This window comes from Folsomia candida, unplaced genomic scaffold (assembly GCF_002217175.1).
Source record: "Folsomia candida strain VU population unplaced genomic scaffold, ASM221717v1 Fcan01_Sc012, whole genome shotgun sequence".
NCBI classification, from domain to species: Eukaryota; Metazoa; Arthropoda; class Collembola; order Entomobryomorpha; family Isotomidae; genus Folsomia; species Folsomia candida.
In genome coordinates, this window is record NW_019091204.1 from 2,997,561 (window position 1) to 3,017,268 (window position 19,708).

Genomic DNA, 19,708 nt, shown 5'->3' on the forward strand with positions numbered 1-19,708 from the left:
CATTTAGAATAGAAACTTTTAATTTGAAATACAAAACGAAAGTTGGAAATAGCAGACTACAGACATATATTAGTCAAAGAGAAATATATGTTTCCCTGTCCTTACTGTTACGTTTAAAGAAAATTGCTGACGTAAGAGTGTCGGCAATAATGGGTCGGACGTGTGCAGTAGATTGCCAATCATGTCCAATTTCTAATTAAAAAGGTATCCCAGGAAACACGCTCGACACAACTTAAGACAATATGTATGAAACTATTAACTGCTCAGTTATACAAATGTAATATGAACGTATTATTTTACGTACGCATGTAAATATGTACGTCCGGCTTGATTATTTTTATATAATGTTTAGATTGGTAACAAAATTAATCGATTTGTCATTACACTGATAAATAGCAATCTTATTATCTTTCTGTTTATGCTTAGCGTCCCGAAATATTAAGGTTCTATTGTATGCGGGTTTTGAATTTGAATTGTAGACTCCCAATGTCAAGTTTCCTTTCCTATGAGTCCTTAAATTCCGATTGCGAAACCTGTCAATCTCCACAATCGATAATAAGGTTAACAAAGTTATGAGGTTAGAATTTTGATGGTCGAAGTTATATTAAAAGGAATACTTTAGGTATGTAACTGCCTTCTAATTTTCGAAAGCGTTATGATTTCCTTTTCAAATTAGAGTCATCAAATTTTTGATGGTTAATGCTCTAACAAAATTATCATCGTTTTATTATTCCAGCGGCCTCACCACTTAAACTACTCAAAGTGTATGGAAATAGATTTTTCGGCCTTTTGCTAAATAGGAATTGCAACTATTGAATATATATTTGGATCATACCCGCATGAGCAATCATTACTCATGATCAGTACTTCATTACTCATCTTGTCCAGCTTTGAAGTGCATGGCCATTCATACACGCATATTACGTAAATGGCTTAATTGACGTATTTGTGCTTTATTATGTAGTTTTACGGGCAATATAATCCTGGTAAAAGATTTCGCTTCGTTGTCATAACTGATAAATGATTAGGAATGATGAATTTCGCGTTACACACACATATTTATGTATGTTCCAAAAAAGCATAGTTCACTTTTAGATTTGCTCATCGCCACACATTTGGGCAAACTATGTAATTATTAAGCATTAAGTTGACAAAAAGTTGAAGTTAAGCTAGTTTACCGTCTGAAAAGCTAAAGGTCTAGAACCAGTAATCCCAACGACGTGTATTATTTACAAGTAAGTGTAATTATCCGTAAGTCAAAGTAGGAATTAGGTTTCTTGGTTTGAGGTTACATATTTTGAAAGTATCGGCTAATTTTCACTTATAATAGGAAAGTAGTAGAGAAGATGAGTCATTTCAACGTAGGAATGGATATGTCGGAAAAAACGCTCATGAATCCTTTGGTAACCAACTTGGAATTATTTAATTTTCATGAACTCTCTATTTTCGCCCTTTATGAATAACCAATTTTGCTAATATTTCTCATTCTACCACTAAGAATTCAGCATGGAGGACGTATTAAGTAATTTTAATTTTACCTATTTATCCTCATTCTTGTTTGAGATTTTGGACAAAATATTCTCCCATCTGGATTTTACCACGTTGAAGACGTCCGTCCGTCTCGTCTGCACTGTTTGGGCCCACACAAGCACCCCCATTCTTGGACGGAAAGCCCTCGTCACCTTCTCCGACTGTAAGAACATGACCATTTTCAACTAAAAGCTTGCCACGAATATTTCCATATCCTTGGATTCAAACTGTACTTGTCTGCGCAATTGTAAATTCAGATTCCCGAAACCCGAATTAATACCGTCCCGTATTATTATCACACCCGATATTTTTAACCATTTAACTGAATTACACCTCTCAGCAGCAAGTAAATTCGAACCACCCGGCCAGGAAGATTGGTGTGAAAGAATATCGAGGAACCGTTACTCCATTTTGGTTGACAGCTGGGAGGACGAGGTCGCCTTGAGAGGGCCAAGATTTCGACCCCTCCCAAAGCTCAGGGTGCTTTCCTTTACCATAGGCGGTCCAAGGGGTCAACACTATCCATCTCTCGGCCCGAAAGCAATATTACAAGAGCTGCTTAATTCTGCACCCAACATAGAAGAGCTCACGATATCTATGTTTGAACGAAGTCTAGATTGGGAATCATCTAGCACAACGTTGAAGATTTTGAAGTACAGCGTGTGTCTCTATCCCTTTAGACCAAACGATTTTTATTATCGTCCTCGCACAGCTTTTTCCGCCTCCATAGTATTGGGCAGATTTGCGAAGTCTTTGGAAAAGCTTGAATTTCTTGAGTATGCAAATCCTCAGGGCTTTGCTGAAGTATGTAGATGTGCATTACCCGTCGAATTTTCAATATATGTCATCTTAAATATAGGTTGTACGTACATACATATAATTCCTAACCACACTCTAAATAAAGTTGAGTAAATCTGGTTGAGTAAAGTGAAATTGGTCAAGTTTTGTACAAAGTTAGACAAAATTTAAACTTGAAAAGAGTAAAATTTACACAACAAAGTTGAGTAAAGCAAGTTTTAGTCAACATTGAACAAAATTTGACTTTTTTGCTGAGTAAATATAAAATTAAACAGTGTTGGGTGATAAATGCCCAAAGGTTGATAAATTTTTACTCAACAGTTGTGTAAAATCAACTCTCCCCACTTGGCATCTTTTTCAGCCACAGGTATGCCGCCAGTTGGTTACAACCATTCACACGAGAAACAAGAGTAAATACATTTCTCTTTTTTTGAAATTTACAAAAAATGACTCAGCGATTGGAAAAAGCTCTTGAATCTACCGGCTTAACCCAATACGCAGATAAGTTCAAAGGTAAAGTTGCATTCTATTATTTTTTTGCGATTTGCTCGTATTTCTGAATAGTTATCAATTAAAATATTCATTTGGCTTATTTTTTTATTTTATTTTTTACAGAGAACGATGTTGACGACACCGTTTTTTAAAGTTTCTGGACGGTGCAGCTGGATCAGTGGAGGAACGTTTGTTTGCTGAAATTATCCCATCAGTTGGTCACAGATTTAAGTTAATTACATCAGCTAGAGAGGTTAGTAGATTAGAGTTAGGTCCGAATTTTAAGTGTAGTATTTGCGGAAGTAATTTCAATTGTTTTAAAGAGTATTGGTGCCACATTAGAGTATTTCATGAGGTCTCAAAAGGGAAGGTAAGGTTAAAGTGTCCTTTATGTTCAATGATTTTTACTGACTCTGAAAATCTTCAAAAACACGTCCAAAGAAAAGTTTGCCCTGTAATTCAAAAAGTTTCAAGACAAGTTGATTATATTTTTCCTGATGAAATGAATGACACTGAGACAAGTCTTCACGAATTATTTTCCGCTCAAGTCATTCGAGAAATTAATGCCGATTACAAGTTAGCTTTTTTAAAATCGTTACAAATGTCAGGTGGAATTTCCTTGTCAAAATCAAATGAAATTTTATCTTCTGCCAATACGTTAGTTAATAGTATAATTGAAATGACAAAAAACTTTACAAAAAATATAACAAATCCAGATGAACTTTTGATTCAGTTGAATAATTTGAGAGACCCATTTCCAAAAAATTCTTCATCCCAATATCAGCTGGAAAAATTATTGAAAGAAAAATCCTTTTTTGTAGAAGCAAAAGAGATAAAATTGGGGTCCCACTGGAAATTTGATAAAGGGAAAGGGATAATGCGAGAAAAAATTGACAACATTTATCACTTTCAATTATTTAAGACTTTGCCAGCAATTCTTGCAAAATATTATAAAGTTGCAGATAATAAACAAATCAATCGAGATTCAGAACTGTTTGAAAGTTTTAAGTCAGGTGAACTTTTCAAAAGTTTCAGAAATAATCCTCTCTGTTTGCAGATTTACTACGATGATGTTGAAATCTGCAACCCTTTAGGATCAAAGTCTAAAATTCACAAACTTGCAATGTTTTATTTTGTGATCGCCAATTTTCCCAGCCATCTAAATTCTAGACTTGAAAATATTTTTCCACTTTTAGTTGTAAAATCCAAATTTGTCAAAGAATATGGAATGAATTTAGTCTTGCACCCATTAGTTTGCGAATTAAATTTATTACATGAAAACTCTCCAAACTTGAGTTTCCTGGAAAGTAGTCCATTTAGTCATATTCAAGTTCTCCAGTTTTGTGGTGATAATCTTGGGTTGCATACCATTTTTGGCTTTGCTGAAAGTTTTAATGCAAACTTTAGATGTCGGTTTTGTAAGCTGGAAAAGGAACAAACATTTATAGCCATAGAGGAGGACGTAACTAAAAGGCGAATTTTAGTAGATTATGAAAGGGATTTACAAGTGGCAAACGTTAGCTTGACGGGAATTAAGGAAAGATCAATTGTAAATGATATTAAGGGGTTTCATGTTACGTCTAATTTTGCACCCGACATTATGCACGATATTTTGGAAGGAGTTTGTCTCATTGAATTAAAATTGGTCCTAAAGCATGTTACTCAAAACCACATTTTATCACTTACTGAGATTAACCACAGGCTGTCGTCTTCATTAAAAAAGAATGGTCATGCAATATCAAGGTTGCCAGAAATTGATGTTGCGTTTGTTGATGGCGACAAAAAAACATGCTTCTCTGCATCAGAGACAAGTCATTTTTTTCTTGTTTTTCCCGCAATATTTGGTGATAAGTTTAACATGAATGATAAGCACTGGGATTTAGTTCTAAAACTTCGTAGAATTTTACGTATTTTAATGGCACCTCAAATAAGTAGCTCGGGGGTTCGCTTGTTAAATTATTTAATAGGGGAGCATCATCAGTCGTTCATTAATTTGACACATAAAAATTTAACTCCAAAATTTCATCATTTACTGCATTATGCTCACGCCATAGAGCAATTGGGACCCCTAAAACAATATTGGTGTATGCGGTTTGAGGCTAAACATCGTCTTGCAAAAACAATAGGTAAAAATTGTTTCAATTTCAGGAATATTGCGAAAACAGTGTCAAAGAGAATATCGCTTAATTTGGCATTTTCATTTGGTGGGGAATTAGGAGGAGACGTAAACTATGGATCGGGGTCAAGAATTGCATTTAAGGATATGAAAGTATCTTTTGATTTTTCCAAACTTTCCCAAAATGCATCTCAAAAAGTACTTTGTGTTGACTCAGTAAACATTTATGGCACCAAAGTCAAACCTCAAAATTATTTCATTTTGAAAGGGGCATCTCTGAGTTCACAATTTTGTCAGATTTGCATGTGTGTAGTTCATAACGAGAAGGTTCATTTAGTTGTGAGACCAGTAAAGTGTGAAGAGCAATTTAGTTTTTCATATACGTTTAAAATAATAGATTTTGCAAATCCAATCTTAGTAGACCCTGACGCAATAGATTTGGAATATCCGTTAGTTATTGTGAATAGCATAGGTGATCCTGAAGGTCATGGTGTCATCTGTTGTCCTATTGAGTTAATCTAAGGTGGTTTTTCTTTGCGTATGTATATAGGGAGTGACGATAATACGCTTTTTTCTGTTAACCTCATTTGTAGATTTCTATGTACATATTTAGGTAGGTAAACAAACTTCTGAAACAGACCAGCGGGCACCTGGAGAAATGCTTAACGTAGTTCTGGTAAAAATTTTATTATTTTTTTCGGATTTAGATTGATCTAAATAGATTCATAGTAAAACAAACTGAATGTTTTATTTCAGGTCGAAGGCACTTCCAATACTTTGGACTCCGACAATCAAAATCAGCCGCCTAACGACGATAGAGTCGACGTTGAAATTTCATTCGTAGATTTTACTCCCTTGTTTGTAAGTAAACAATATAAATAATTGTATTCAGTTTATGATTGACTAAAATTTTCCTTTATTATACTTCAGGATGTAAGGCAAATTATCCTAACCTCTGATCAACAAAAGGGAACAACAAAGGGAAAGCAAATCCTTGAAGAATGTTTGGAATCCAATATCGTCACGTTTGAAGCTAAAAGCCTTATTAAACGTCGAGTGGTCAACCTTCTTATTCAGCAATACACATATTTGTAAGCTTGGTTGTAGAAAATTAACTTCCAAAACATATCAAACAAAATCTGGCCGAATGTGTCGCTGCACAACTATTTCAAAATTTACCAACCGTCCAACGGAGAGATATTATGGTATTATTAAAATTAATTTACTCATCTATTTTCTCATTATTCTCTCGTTTCAAATTTTTACAGAATCTTTTCTACCAGGAATCAAGGGTCATTAACGATAAATCTAGTCTTCATAAAAGAATTCCAGCGTCGGGATTAATTGAACATAGATTAAAGTACTTACGAAGGAAACACAAGGCCGGGGCAACAAGTAAATCTAAAGATTTTATTTGTTTGATGTCAGAAAGTATGTGTTACATATTTTGTTATCTATCAGAAGAATTATTATTAGACATTATTTGAATTTAAATTTTCATTATTAAAGGCCCATCGGAAGATGAATATGAAAAAAAATCGTGGCTCTCTTACTCTTCAACTCCTTTGTATCAAGTTGCTGAATACATGGCAGAAACATTTCGCTTGAGATCAGAAGAGCTAAGAAATACTGATAATTTATCCGTAACACTTAGCCAATGGCCACGTCTGATTGACACTCCGGGGATGGTAATGAGTATAAAATATTTTAATTTCAGTAAGCTATTAGATTGTATTCGATTTTGATCTATTTACAGATTGATCAAGATTTTTCAGTGCGATATCCGGGTAAACAAGAAATTGTGCTTCATAAATGGGACTCAATTTCCAAACAAATTTTGAAGTTTGCAAAAAAGACAAAACTTGATGTTTGCCGAGAAATAGGAATTACCCAAAATATCAATGAATGGTCTGCAGGTAACTTTATTATCAGATTGTTTACATACTACAAAGGGAACTTTCATAAATTATGCAACTCAAAAATTGCAATTTCTAGACCCAGTTCCTATTTTATATTTGTCACTAGTCACGATATGGTTGGACCCTTAGACCCCCTGCGCCCCCTCGATTAACATAATTTATGAACGTTCACAAAATTTAGTTCGCTATATATTTTATTTTTCTATATGCATTCTCGCAGATCAAATTAACGTCGGATCCTTAATTTTGCTACCGTATCTCTTATCAAAATCTGCATATACTAAAGGTAGCAAAAAAAGACGAAAAATAACAGGTGGCCAATCTGCAGATTTTTTTATTAAATTCATAAAGGTGAGCATACATACGTTCTTTAATTTACTCTAACTTTTACTAAGTGCTTCTTTCGTTTAAATCTCAAGACAAATGAAGATTTAGAAGAATTTCGGTTATCAGAATCAGTGAGAAAACAGCCATTCGTTTTGTGTCTCGGAAATTTGAAGAACCTCGAGATTCAACAAGCATACATCATGGTGGAAAGACGCCTCATGTTAGCAGAATCTCTTGTCAAAGCAGTGGATACATGCTTCAAAATATTCTACGTTCTGCAGCTGCAATTTCCAGAAGAGTGCTCCGGGGTTTGGTGCTTTTTCGACCACACTGTATTTCAAACCAACGAAATTAAGTCGCCAACATCGTCAGTTTTGTCTCTGGGGAGTCAAATCGATTTGGAAGAGCGACCAAACGAGAATTTATTGGTTTAATATTAAAAATATTTATATATTTATACATTTTTATGAAAATTAATACTACTGTAGTTATACAGAACTAATAGTCAGTTTAATTATCAGTATTTGTGAAACGCTTAATTATTTTAGTGCCCATAATTTGATGATCATAAATTGCAAAATTATTATAAATTGTAAGAAATTAAAGAATAAAGAATAAATAAAAATACGTTTTAATAAAGAAGAGAGTGTATTTTGATCAGCATAAAAGGCAAAATTTGAGCAACAAAAGGGTAAAATTTAATCATTGAGTTGAGTAAAGATTTCACAACTGGTTGAGTAAAGATTCCACAACTGGTTGAGTAAATTTTACTTTTAGTTGTGCAAAAAGATTGCTCAACTAAGTTGAGTAAAATTTGTCCAACGGTTGTGTCATCCTCTTTTTTACCCAACCTTGGACAAAATTTTACACAACCTTGTACAAATTTTCTACAACTTTCTTGCAATTTGAAGCAATTTGAAGCGAGTGCAATTTGAAATTTAGATTGGGGACGTTTCCCTCCCAAACCTTACGCATCTTGCAATCCATGATGCCGGAAAGTATGACGTTGAGGGCTTTCTTGACAATACTCACTTACCGAAACTGACTCATTTGTCGGTACGCCACGAGCTAATGGCACAACTGTTTAAACCTGGACAGCGGAGCCACCCAGGAATAACGTCTCTCGAACTGGTTACCGGCACCTCTTGTTGCCAGAAGGATGCACTTGCCGCCTCCGAAATTGTCGGCCTCTTCGGTGACCGAGTTTAAGTTGAAATTGAAATTAAAAACTTATACAGAGGTTTGCACTGGAATTATCGCTATATCAAAATTGAGGGATACTATGGCTGCCTTCCGTTACTGGGCGTTAGCGAGGGGGCAGGTCGGTATTAAAGGCGTGACCTCGGAGCTCGTAGCCGCCATTTTGGACGGGATAACGGAATGGCGAGGTAGGAGTTTTTTGGTAAGAATTAAGATCCCCAAATTTCTATAAAGTGTCGTATGCATCAGAGAGTTCAAATTTAAAAATTACAGACAAATTTGTCGAAAAATGGCTACCAAGAAATCATACAAAATTGTATTTTGTGTTTTATTACACAGGTTCGAGAAACACGTCACTTGGGTTTCAAAAGTCTCAGGAATTTGACGATTTTGAATTGACTAACCATATTAGAGATGCGCTCGTGGCGTGCAGCTCGATTGGGCAAATTGACATGTCTGGGTTCTCGGTACGTTCTCAATGGTTCAATTGAGTGATTTACAATATGCAAATGGTTACATAATAATAATTTTTATATAGATGGCTCAACAGACTCGGAGCGATTTAAAGGAATTAATTACACGATGGAATTTGCCAGTTTTCGTCTAGGGTGGCGTGACTCAAAGAGTGTACAATATATGTTTTATTGCTACTAAATATGTTCTATTAAAGCCAACTTCATTCGCAGTTAACCCAACCGGTTCGGCAAAGGTTTAAAAAGAATATTTGCAATTTTGGACTTACATATCTTTGTTGGTATATGCTAGTGCGGCATACATATCGTCGTTGAAGCTGCCAAAAGGGCCTTCTCCCAAAACGAAATTTTTCAGGAAAGCATAAAAACAAAAAATACCTATAAAACTCAATGTTTTTATAATTACGCACACACAACTTTTATTCACTCAAATAAATTGTTAACAGCAAATGAGTGTATTTTATAACTGTTTATCAGTTTATTTACCACTCTTTATGAGACAAATTATCGTAAAGAGCATGAAACTCAATATCAATTACAGATTTTAAAATATTGATCTCCGATTTTGATGCCCTTTGCATATGTTGTAGTACTGGGAAAGTGAAGGAAAAGTGAAGGAGGGTTTGCTTCCATGGCCCCGTTTCGGCTAGCCACACCCACTAAAAGAGTCAAATTAACCTATTGTCGCTCATTCAAATCTTCACTAAAAATTCAGTTTTTCTCATATTTCGAAAATTCTTATACTATTGTAGTCCCAAATAGTCACTTTCTCATATACGGAATCAAATTTTACTTCTTTGAAATTTTGAGTTTTTCAGAAAATAAAATTTCGAAAATCTTTCGAAAATTAAAAATATAGAATTTGATATCGAATAGGATAACACAACTATCCAGGACTAAGGAAATATAGGAAATGTCAAAATCTGAGAAAAACTTGGATTTTTGGTGAACAATTAGACCAGTGAAAACAGCTATTTCTTGCTCTTTGAGGGGTGTAGCAGGCGCAAATGGGATCATAGAGGAAAACCCTCCTTCACTTTTCCTGCACTTACCTAGAATTACCGCATATCATAAAAGTTTCGGAATCAGATATTCATACAGTAAGATGTTATATGCACCTCAATCACTCTCGCTTCCGAAGCTTATTTAGGAAGTTTCTGAATTTTCTAAGATTTTTTGGTTGGACTTAACTTGTTCAGAAAATACTGTAGAATTCCTTTACCCTAAAATCTCAGTACCCCCCAAAAGTGGACTTGGCCCCTTTGCCAATTGACGCAAAATGGAGAAGGCCCTTTTGGCAGCTTCAACGGCGATAAGTTCCTCATATATTGTTTGGTCTAATTGGTGTAGACATAGGACTATAATTATTAAGTGTATGCATACATGGTAGTTTACCTTATAAAGCAAATTAAGTTAAAAGTTATACGACATATTGAACACATTTCGAAAATTCTAGAGATATACATACAAAAGTTTTCACAATTTCTAATTGACGTTGGAACTAGTCCGTCAAAAATAACGCACTAATTGCGGATACTTCTCAAAATATTCGGTGCACATTTGCTCATCGAGTGAAACGACTTGTTTATATCAGTAATTCGCAACTAACACATGAATAATTTTAGTAATCTGGTATAGTAAGCCAGGTATTGATTTCTCAGTAATAAAGTCGTTGTCGTTTTGGTATTAAAATTATACCGGTATCAAAAATTTCTATCGACATGGTAAAATTTAATGCTGACCAACATACGTATTCCTATAGCGTATTACTTACCAAAACCCCTATGGCAGAGTCATTTATCCATGACTCCCCAACGGTAGTATTTTAATTCTGGATGTCTCAGGGTGCGCACATAAAAAATAAGTTTTCAAAAACGGGTATCGAAATTTTTAGTACTTTCTAATGACGAGGACTGCCTTATCAAATAGATAGATCAGCGTCTGGATAAGCTTTTCCCAAAATATTGATTTCCAGCGCTGTCTCAATCTTGATTCGTCGTAAATGAGCTACCCACAAGTGCCAATAAGCGAATGAAATTCGTACCGATCTGACAATCTGTAAAGGTTCATGTCCCCCAAAAGGTCGATGTCGCCACTTGATCCGTTATCCATCCAGTTGATCATGGCTGACACCGTGGCATAATCCGCGTTAATTGTGACATTCATTTTATCAATTCGAAATTGTGGTCTTGTAATATTTTTCGATATATGGGGATCCGTGATAAATAAATCAAATGCATAATTTTCAAGAAATTATTGATTTGCTTTTTTACAAACATAAGATTTCATGCCATCTAAACAAACACATATTTCGGTGACTTTTGATATACTTTGCAAATGCATAGTAAGATCTGACGTCCTTCATATGGAAATAATGCTCATCAATTTTTTGTAGGTCCATCATCATACGAAGTGATCTTCGTTTAATTATTTCACAAGCCATACCAATTGAACCGCTTGGAACACATGAAACAGAATTCCAGGGCTTTTAGATAACACCTATTGCATCTACTAAATGCATGTAATGATCTCATCTGGAATCAATCATTACCACTATCGAGTCTGGTCAAGCACTGAAGTATTACGTAAATGTTTTGCTTCATTGGCGTATGTATTTGTGCTTTATTGTGCAGTTTTGACACGATGAATATGTAATTCTGATAAAAGTTCCAGCTTCGTTATCAGAACTGATAAACGGTTGGAAATAACCAACTAGTTATTCTATATAAATGTATATATACATATACCAGCAAAGTATAGTTCAGGGAGGGACCATCCATATGTTACGTCATCAAGAATTCTCGATTTTGGCCCAACGTAAACATTAAGGGATAGGAAATTTTAACATGGGAAAGATAGGAAGACCTAAACCACCCACCGACTAAAATGATGACGAAATATATGGACGTTCCCGGATAGATTTGCGCACTCATTGCAACACTTGGGCAATCTGCTTATAAAGCGCAAACTTGTAATTCAGTTAGCGTAAAAGTAAATATTTGAACTAAATACGACGCAAATCTTCCTCACTGTTTAATAAACCTAATCGAAGCCAATAAGACGACCAGTATCATTTCCAAGTACATAGTTACCAGAGGTGCGAAATAAGGTAAGAGGGTAGAATTTAGGGTTAGCAAAATATATGCAAAAACTTAGCAACTAATGTTTGACAAATCACTGCGACTCGACTTGAAGATCTGGATTAATTAAAACATACAACGAAACTGATCTTCTAACATGTTTACTTACTTCGTAAATGTACTCTCAATAATTTTATCATGCCATTGTCGCCAGCGAAGGTATGTACTATACGCTTTGGTAATAAGTCATCATTGAACGGTAACAAATGTACATATGCATGGACGAAGGTGACATCCTGCTAAGCCCTCAATGTTAACGCTCAGCTCAGCAGTGATAAAAATACTACCAACTCCGGAGATAATTTCTAGCCTTTAGTAGATATCTTGTTATTGCGGTGTTACCACACCGTATACTTGCATAGTAACTCCCATAGTAACTTGCATAGTATATTACTTGCTCAATTATTAAGGGGTGAAAACCTTTTATGGAAATGTATTGTTTCTCTGTCCGACTGTCCGTCTGTCTGTCCGTCAATCTGTATCCACGATAACTTTACAACGGAGACGTTCTTCGACATGGGATTTTCGTCATTGTGTTTCTAGTTTTTCAAGTACAGATGATTTTCAAGTCGGGCGTTGTAGGACATAAGGTACTATGTCAAGAGAATTAGATAAACGGTCAAAAATGTTGAATTTTCTGTTTTGACCGTACTTGATGTAACTTTGGACGGGGATTTCAAAAATCCCCGTCATTTCGACGTGCGAGGTCCCCACGACCGTGTGGGCGGTGTCGAATGTCGAAAAAATGACATTTGTAACGTGTGGGGTGTATTGAAAGGTATGGTCGTGTATTTTCGAAGTACGCGGGGTGTCAAAGCGGGGCAATAAGAGATAGTGACGTGAGACCGGAAAACGCCAAAGACGTTGAAGGCGTGTAACAAAATCAATTCCTAGTGTCTTCATCCCTTTGCTACAGTTCGTTTGTGACGGTATATTACTGAGGGTAGTCCACATCCGTGAAAACGTTTTTGACCTTTAATATCTTTGGCGCTAGTAGAAATTTTGAATTGAAATTTTACAATTTGTTCACCTTATAGTCAGCATTATGGGTGCAAAATTTCAATTCGCTAGTCCAAATGGCCCCAGAGATATATGCATACGAAAAAATAGTACTGTTCTAAAACTGCCCAAAACTGCATAAATTTTACTTTTCAGAATATTTTTAAAACCTTCTAGAATTGTGAATTGTTTATGGAATTTTATGTGGGTGGTATGAAAATTCTTGGCATCTAAATATGTGGCTTTCGTAAATAACTCAAAATTTCCCAATTTTTTAAAAATTCATTTCATACCAGGTGGATTTGTACAAAAAAAGCGTGAATAAAGTTTTTTTTAATTAAATGGAATTTTATAAATCACAATAGTTAAAATGTTTTTATATTTATAATTTTAGCAGTTCGAGGAGACATTACTGATGGTAATGCAAACAGATTTTGGACTACAAATGTTTAATTTCGTGTAATGGAGGGACTTGGGAAAAATTAGCGAAATGTTGACAAATTGGGGGCTGTTATAACTTTTACTCTGAAACTCTACCCAGCAATTTTTTATCAAAATTTAAACTGCATTGTGTACTACAGACATGGGGTCACAGAATTTGCTGTTTCCTGGCATTTCTAGCCTATCAGCAACTGCTCCATGTCTTTTAACCGGCTAATTTATGTCTGAAACAAAATTCAACAACATCATTGTTTTACTGTGGGGTTAGTTGAAGGTCTGATTTTCACACTAGAGAATTTAAATTTTGCACCCATAATGCTGACTATAAGGTGAACAAATTGTAAAAATTTGAATTCAAAATTTCTACTAGCGCCAAAGATATTGAAGGTCAAAAACGTTTTCACGGATGTGGACTACCCTCAGTAGCTACATTTATTATTAAAGTTTGTCTGTAATTTGGTTTACGATAGTTATCCTGATTAAAACACGCCAGCGCATTTTAAAATATACGTAAAATCGGATAGCAAACATTATGCAGACTCTGCATTGCAGAGATAATTGTCTATGATTATTTTGAAATTACTTATCTGGATTTAAATTCAACGCAGGGTCAATTTCCTGCATGACAAGAATTCACAGTGAACGAGATGGTTGATCGTTTCCTGGCAAGAATGGAAAATCCGGTGTTGAAAGAGGCTCTCATGAATCCTTTGGTAACTTGGAATTACATTTTTAATTTTGTGAATACTTATTATCTTACTTGTCTACGAAAATAAGCCTCAATTCGATCGAATTTGGGTTGAAAAATTAAAGGGCCAATTTGTGACAAATAAATACACATGTCTGGATACCATTTGCAGATTTTGGAGAAGATATTCTCCCATATGGATTATTTCACCTTGAAGGGGTCTGTCCGTCTTGTTTGCACCGTTTGGGCTGACGTAGGTACCACCTTTCTCGGACGGAAATCCATCGTCGCTTATTCCGACTTTAAGAACAGGACGAACTTCCATGTGTTTGGATTCCAACAATTTTTGCATTCACAATTGCAAATGCAAACCAGAATTAAACGCCTCCAGTATCAACATGCCCGAAATTTTAAACGGCTTGACTGAATTATACCTATCGGCAGGAAGTAAATTCGCACGTGGTCAGAAATCGTGCAGAAAAATCATGGCTGACTTTCGTAACCATGTTTCTATACTGGTTGAAACTTGGGAGGACGAGGACGCCTTTAGAGGGCCAAGATTCCGACCCCTCCCAAATCTGAGGGTGCTTCGGTTTAACTTGGGGAATACAAGAAGTAATGACTATCCGTCTGCCGGCCCGAAGGCAATTTTACAAGAACTACTGAATTCTACCCCGAAGTTAGAAGAGCTCACGTTATGTATGCATGAAGAGAGTCAGGATTGGGAATTATCTAGCAAAACGTTGAAGATTTTGAAGTACAGCGTGTGGCTCTATCCCCACGAAGAATCAGATCATCCCAGGCCTGAGCCTCCTAAAGTTCATTCTTTCCCCTCAAAAATATTGGGAAGATTTTCCAAGTATTTGGAAAAGCTTGAATTAGGTTTTCCTTACTTTGCAGAACCTCAGGGATATGCTAAGGTACATAGGTGTGCATTACATGTTGCATTCATATTACATACATGTGTAATTATTAGCCAACTTGGAACTTAGATTGTGGACATTTCCTTTCCGAACTTAACACATCTTACCATCCACGAGGGCTATAAGTATGATGTGGACGACTTTCTGGACTCCACTCATCTACCGAAACTGACTCATTTGTCAATTGCTGGAATGTTGAGCACGAGACAGCTGGGCCACCCAGGGATAACTTCGCTCGCGTTAGTTAGTGACACATGTTATCTCCGTAATGAAACAGCTGCGTCCGAAATTGTGGACTTCTTCCCTTCCGTGACCAAGTTTAAGCTAACATTGGAGGTAAAGCATTATACAGGTACAGAGGGGTCCAGGACAAAATTAGGGAAAACGATGGTTGCCTTTGGCGCCTGGGCATTGGCGAATGGGCAGGTCGTTGTCCAAGGCGTGACACCGGAAGTCGTAGCCGCCATTTTAGCAGGGCTAACGGAATGGAGAGGTAGTAATTTTTGAATAGAAATTAATGATTGCTCCATTAATACCTATTTTATCACATAGGCTTGAAAAACACGTCTATTTTGTTCAAGACGTCTGAAAAATTTGACAATTTTGTACTCACTGACCGTATAAGAGATGAACTTGTAGCATGCAGGGCGATTCGACATATTGATTTGTCTGGGTTCTCGGTACGTGGTTCAGTTGAGCAGGTTACAAGTTATCAAAGCAGATGCCAATGTAAATACATAGGAAGTTGTTTTTTGTATAGATGGATGAGCAGACACGGAACGATTTAACGGAACTAATTGCACGGTGGAATTTGCCAGTTTCCTGCTAGATTCGTGTAATTAAAACGAGTGTAAATATATCTGTAATGTATTTTTGGAAATATCTACACAACATTATATTAAAGTAATATTCGCAGTTAGCACATTTTGCGTAGTTGCCAAAGAGAATATACGGTTACAACCGAGATAAGAAAGATGCGAAACCATGGAACCTGCGTTATTAGTGGCTAACTGTGCGATTCTCTTAACTTAATATGTAAAATAAACATAAAATTTTATTATTTCAAAAATAAATAAATACAAAATCTATCGCCTAGTCGGAAAGTAGGACTCCTTCATACATTTTTAGTGGAGAAGTAGAATACAATGAGGCATATAAATTGTAAAAAATTATCAGGCCAAAACTTTACCCAACTAAGGTCCTCGCCCTAGAAAATCAGACACCAGGTATTTTAGTGGGGGAAGGGCCGAAACACAAGTTTATAAATCTGAAATATTCATAGAATATGATAGATGCATCTGGCAACGCAACCTTCAAATTTCAAACAATTTCAGCGAGTAATACGTTTGGTACACCATTTCAGTGGTGAGCCCGCGAGACTCGGAAAGACTCGGAAAAGGACTCGCTACATTTCAAGGAAGAAAGGTTGGGCCGTGCAAAAATTAAATCATACACAAAAAAGTATGGGGAATCCGAAAATGTCAAGTTCAAATCAGCACCATGAGCAAAAATCATCGTATCAACCCCTGAACTGTAACAAACCATTGAATCTATTTTCGGAAAGTGCCGCTCCACGTCAGTGCCTGATGCGGCCAAGAAGTAAAATATTAATCAAAACGACTTGTATCACATTAAAGCCCGTACATTGTGGGTCAAAGCATATAAAAAAATCTGCAGCAAACCATACGGAAGTTAAAAAAAATTGTTAACGCAAGACCTCCTAAGCTCATCAAAATTTTACCAAAAAGATGTCCATTGACGACAAGTCCTACGTCCCTGAAAACGTGTCAGAAGCTCCGGGAAGGAAATTTTGTCATGGGAAATATATCTCTCAACTTAAAACCGAAGGGAAATTAAATGCTAGTTAAATTTCGATTTTCTTCGAAATTTCTCAAGGAATTCCAGATTTGGCCGTGGTTGGGCGAGTTTGGACATTTTTGAGACCCTTAAGTTCGCATGGACTGTGTGGTGCACATAGTATAATACGCGTATATATACATAAATACGTGCGAGAACTTGAACTTTGTTGTGATACATATTTTGTTAGGATTATTCAAATTCATTGGTCAATAATACATATATATATGCAAATAGGCTCTGCAGAAGGTTTATAGCGAGGTTATTAACGATGGGTGAAAGTTGACAAGAAGTCAAGAATTAGCCTCTATTTTTACTGTTTACACGATAGCCAAGGTTGAGTAACCTCGCCCAAAATCTCACTGAAGCTCATGTATTTATTTGACGTTAGGATTACATTAAAGGGAAGAAATTGTATCAGTCTTCTTTATTTTTGGACGCATATGTATGTATGTAATGTGGCATAAGTTTAGTTGTTGAAAGTTTGCAATCAAATAAATAAGTCCAATTCTTGTGAAATTAAAGTTACCAAAATTCTTGCACAAAGTAAGATTGTACAATTTGTGTACAGTGATAATCAATGTTTGCAAGTTAAGTTAACAAGAAGTGACAGTGTGCGAATAAATGTTTAAAAACATTGAGAAAAAAACGGAGGAAAATAAGTGGGCAGTCAAATAATTTTACTTGATCATGTCTATCGCTGTCGCTTTTTCTCAGCATGGTGTCGAGCTTGCTCCGCATTAACGTTAGATGAGGTGACTCATCGCTTGTCTGACGTATATTCTTTCCCCTCAAGAGTATTGGAAAGATTTTCAAAGTCTTTGGAGAAGCTTGAATTAGGATTTCCTGACTTTGCAGAACCTCAAGGATATGTTAAGCTCAAGGTATGTGCATTACTTGTCACATTCTTATTACATATATCAGTTGAGAAACTATGTGTGTATATATGTAATTATTTAATTATTACACATCTATATACACACATAGTAATAATTATTATTAGCTAACTTGTAATTTAGATTGTGGACTTTGCCTTTCCGAACCTAACGCATCTTACCATCCATGAGGCCTTTAAGTATAATGTGGACGACTTTCTGGACTACACTCATCTACCGAAACTAACTCATTTGTCGGTACTCATCTCCCAAGTTTCTGAAATGTTGAGCACGAGACACCCAGGCATAACTTCGCTCGAGTTAGTTGGTGACACGCCCTGTTACCTGAGCAATAAAACAGGTGCGTGCAAAATTGTGGACTTCTTCCCCTCCGTGACCGAGTTTAAGCTAACATTGAAGAGACAACATTATAAAGATAGAGAGGCAAGACGTACGATAGGTGCCTTAGGTGCCTGGGACTTAGCGAGGGGGCAGGTCGTTATACAAGGCGTAACTCTGGAAGTCATAGCCGCCATTTTAGAAGGGCTAAGGGAATGGCGAGGTATGGAGTTTTTAATGGAAATTAATTACTGCTCCGCGAATTCTTATTTTATCATATAGGTTTGAAAAACACGTCGCTTGTGTTCAAGAAGTCACAAAAATTTGACGACTTTCAATTAACTGACCGTATAAAAGATGCACTTGTGGCATGCAGGGGGATTCGACATATTGACTTCTCTGTGTGCTCGGTACGTTCTCAATGCTTCAATTGAGTGCTCTTCAGGATATTCAAGTAGTTATATAAGTATAATTTCCATATAGATGGATGAGCAGACTCGGGGCGATTTAAAGGAATTAATTACACGGTGGAATTTGCCAGTCTCCTTATAGACTCGTGTAATTCAAAGAGTGTATTTTTAGTATCTACTAAATACTGTATAGATTAGATTAATGTGCACTTTAAACAAACATTAGTAAAATTTTGCAACCGTTTATTCTCAGTTACAACTATTGGAATATGTGCTAATTGGAAATACTTATGACACTAAATACATTAAATACAAATGCGTAAAATCTGTTCAAGGTTGGGTAAAAAGTAGGATGACACAACCAGAAGGTAAACTCTATCCAGAACAAAATTGTACAAAATTTGCCTAATGGGCAAAGTTTACACACGTTTGGATAGATTTTACATTTTAGTTCAAAGTAATTTAGTGCGTGGTCAAAATTAATTGGAACAGCGTGAGAAATGTGACAAGAGTAATCTTCACTCATGTATATACAAAGTGCTCCGTAGTAATAATTTTTACATCAGGCATGTAATCCACGGTGAGTAAATAAGGAAACCCACGTCATGATGTACATATACCTATTTATTAAACTGTGTGATAAGGAGATTTACGTGGGTGTTTTATTATTAATTTTCAAAATGTATGTTCCACACTGTTTCTGACCAAACTTTTGATGAAATAACAAACTTCAAATACTTTTAGAATGCTGTGATTTTTTTCAGTTCTGTAGGTTAACATTAACACTAGCAATAACTCATTAAAATCTACCTCGAAAATATGCCAAAATTTACGACTTGATTTCATTATCATCCGAAAACCGTTTTCCCCTGATGTTTTTCTTTAAGTTTCGAAACGAATAATAATCACTAAGGGTCAAGTCCGGACTGCACGGGGTGTGGTTTGTGCAGGTAAAGCGATTTTCGTCTGCACTAACCCTCGCAAAAAGCCAGGTATGAAGTGGCGCGTTGTCGTCTAAAAAAAGGCCAACTCTTTATTTTGACCCCACGTTTCTTTTCAACCGGAGGACGCAGCTCCTTCGGGGTTCCTGCATACACGGCCCCATTTATTGTAGTATTTACAGCAATAAATTTTATAAGGAGGGGACCTTTGATATCCTTGAAAATGGTCATCATCAATTT

At 36.0% G+C, this 19,708-nt stretch overlaps 2 protein-coding genes across 8 annotated transcripts; both read left to right on the forward strand.

The window, feature by feature from the left end:
* Positions 1-1,113: 1,113 nt before the first annotated feature.
* Positions 1,114-7,749, forward strand: LOC118437260. 5 transcript variants are annotated; one of them, XR_004835984.1, is made up of 12 exons: positions 1,114-1,235; positions 1,331-1,403; positions 1,564-1,693; positions 1,871-2,841; positions 2,944-5,612; positions 5,693-5,797; positions 5,867-6,141; positions 6,205-6,367; positions 6,446-6,624; positions 6,693-6,852; positions 7,076-7,206; positions 7,275-7,749. XR_004835984.1 is itself a non-coding variant. In XM_035856176.1 (11 exons), the coding sequence occupies exons 6-11, from the start codon at positions 6,139-6,141 to the stop codon at positions 7,614-7,616; spliced, it is 978 nt and encodes a 325-aa protein (XP_035712069.1). In that variant the 5' UTR covers positions 1,114-1,235; positions 1,331-1,403; positions 1,564-2,841; positions 2,944-5,612; positions 5,693-5,797; positions 5,867-6,138; the 3' UTR covers positions 7,617-7,749. The 5 variants fall into 3 exon arrangements, 2 of the variants coding, with proteins under 2 accessions (XP_035712069.1, XP_035712070.1); XR_004835983.1 differs by having other exon boundaries at positions 1,564-2,841; XR_004835985.1 differs by having other exon boundaries at positions 1,564-2,841; positions 6,205-6,331.
* Positions 7,750-11,852: 4,103 nt separating this feature from the next.
* LOC118437271 lies at positions 11,853-16,141 on the forward strand. 3 transcript variants are annotated; one of them, XM_035856192.1, is made up of 7 exons: positions 11,853-11,964; positions 14,044-14,148; positions 14,296-15,043; positions 15,116-15,539; positions 15,599-15,726; positions 15,807-15,881; positions 15,963-16,141. In XM_035856192.1, the coding sequence occupies exons 3-6, from the start codon at positions 14,447-14,449 to the stop codon at positions 15,873-15,875; spliced, it is 1,218 nt and encodes a 405-aa protein (XP_035712085.1). In that variant the 5' UTR covers positions 11,853-11,964; positions 14,044-14,148; positions 14,296-14,446; the 3' UTR covers positions 15,876-15,881; positions 15,963-16,141. The 3 variants fall into 3 exon arrangements, with proteins under 3 accessions (XP_035712085.1, XP_035712083.1, XP_035712084.1); XM_035856190.1 differs by having other exon boundaries at positions 15,807-16,141; XM_035856191.1 differs by lacking the exon at positions 11,853-11,964 and having other exon boundaries at positions 13,019-14,148; positions 15,807-16,141.
* Positions 16,142-19,708: the final 3,567 nt, after the last annotated feature.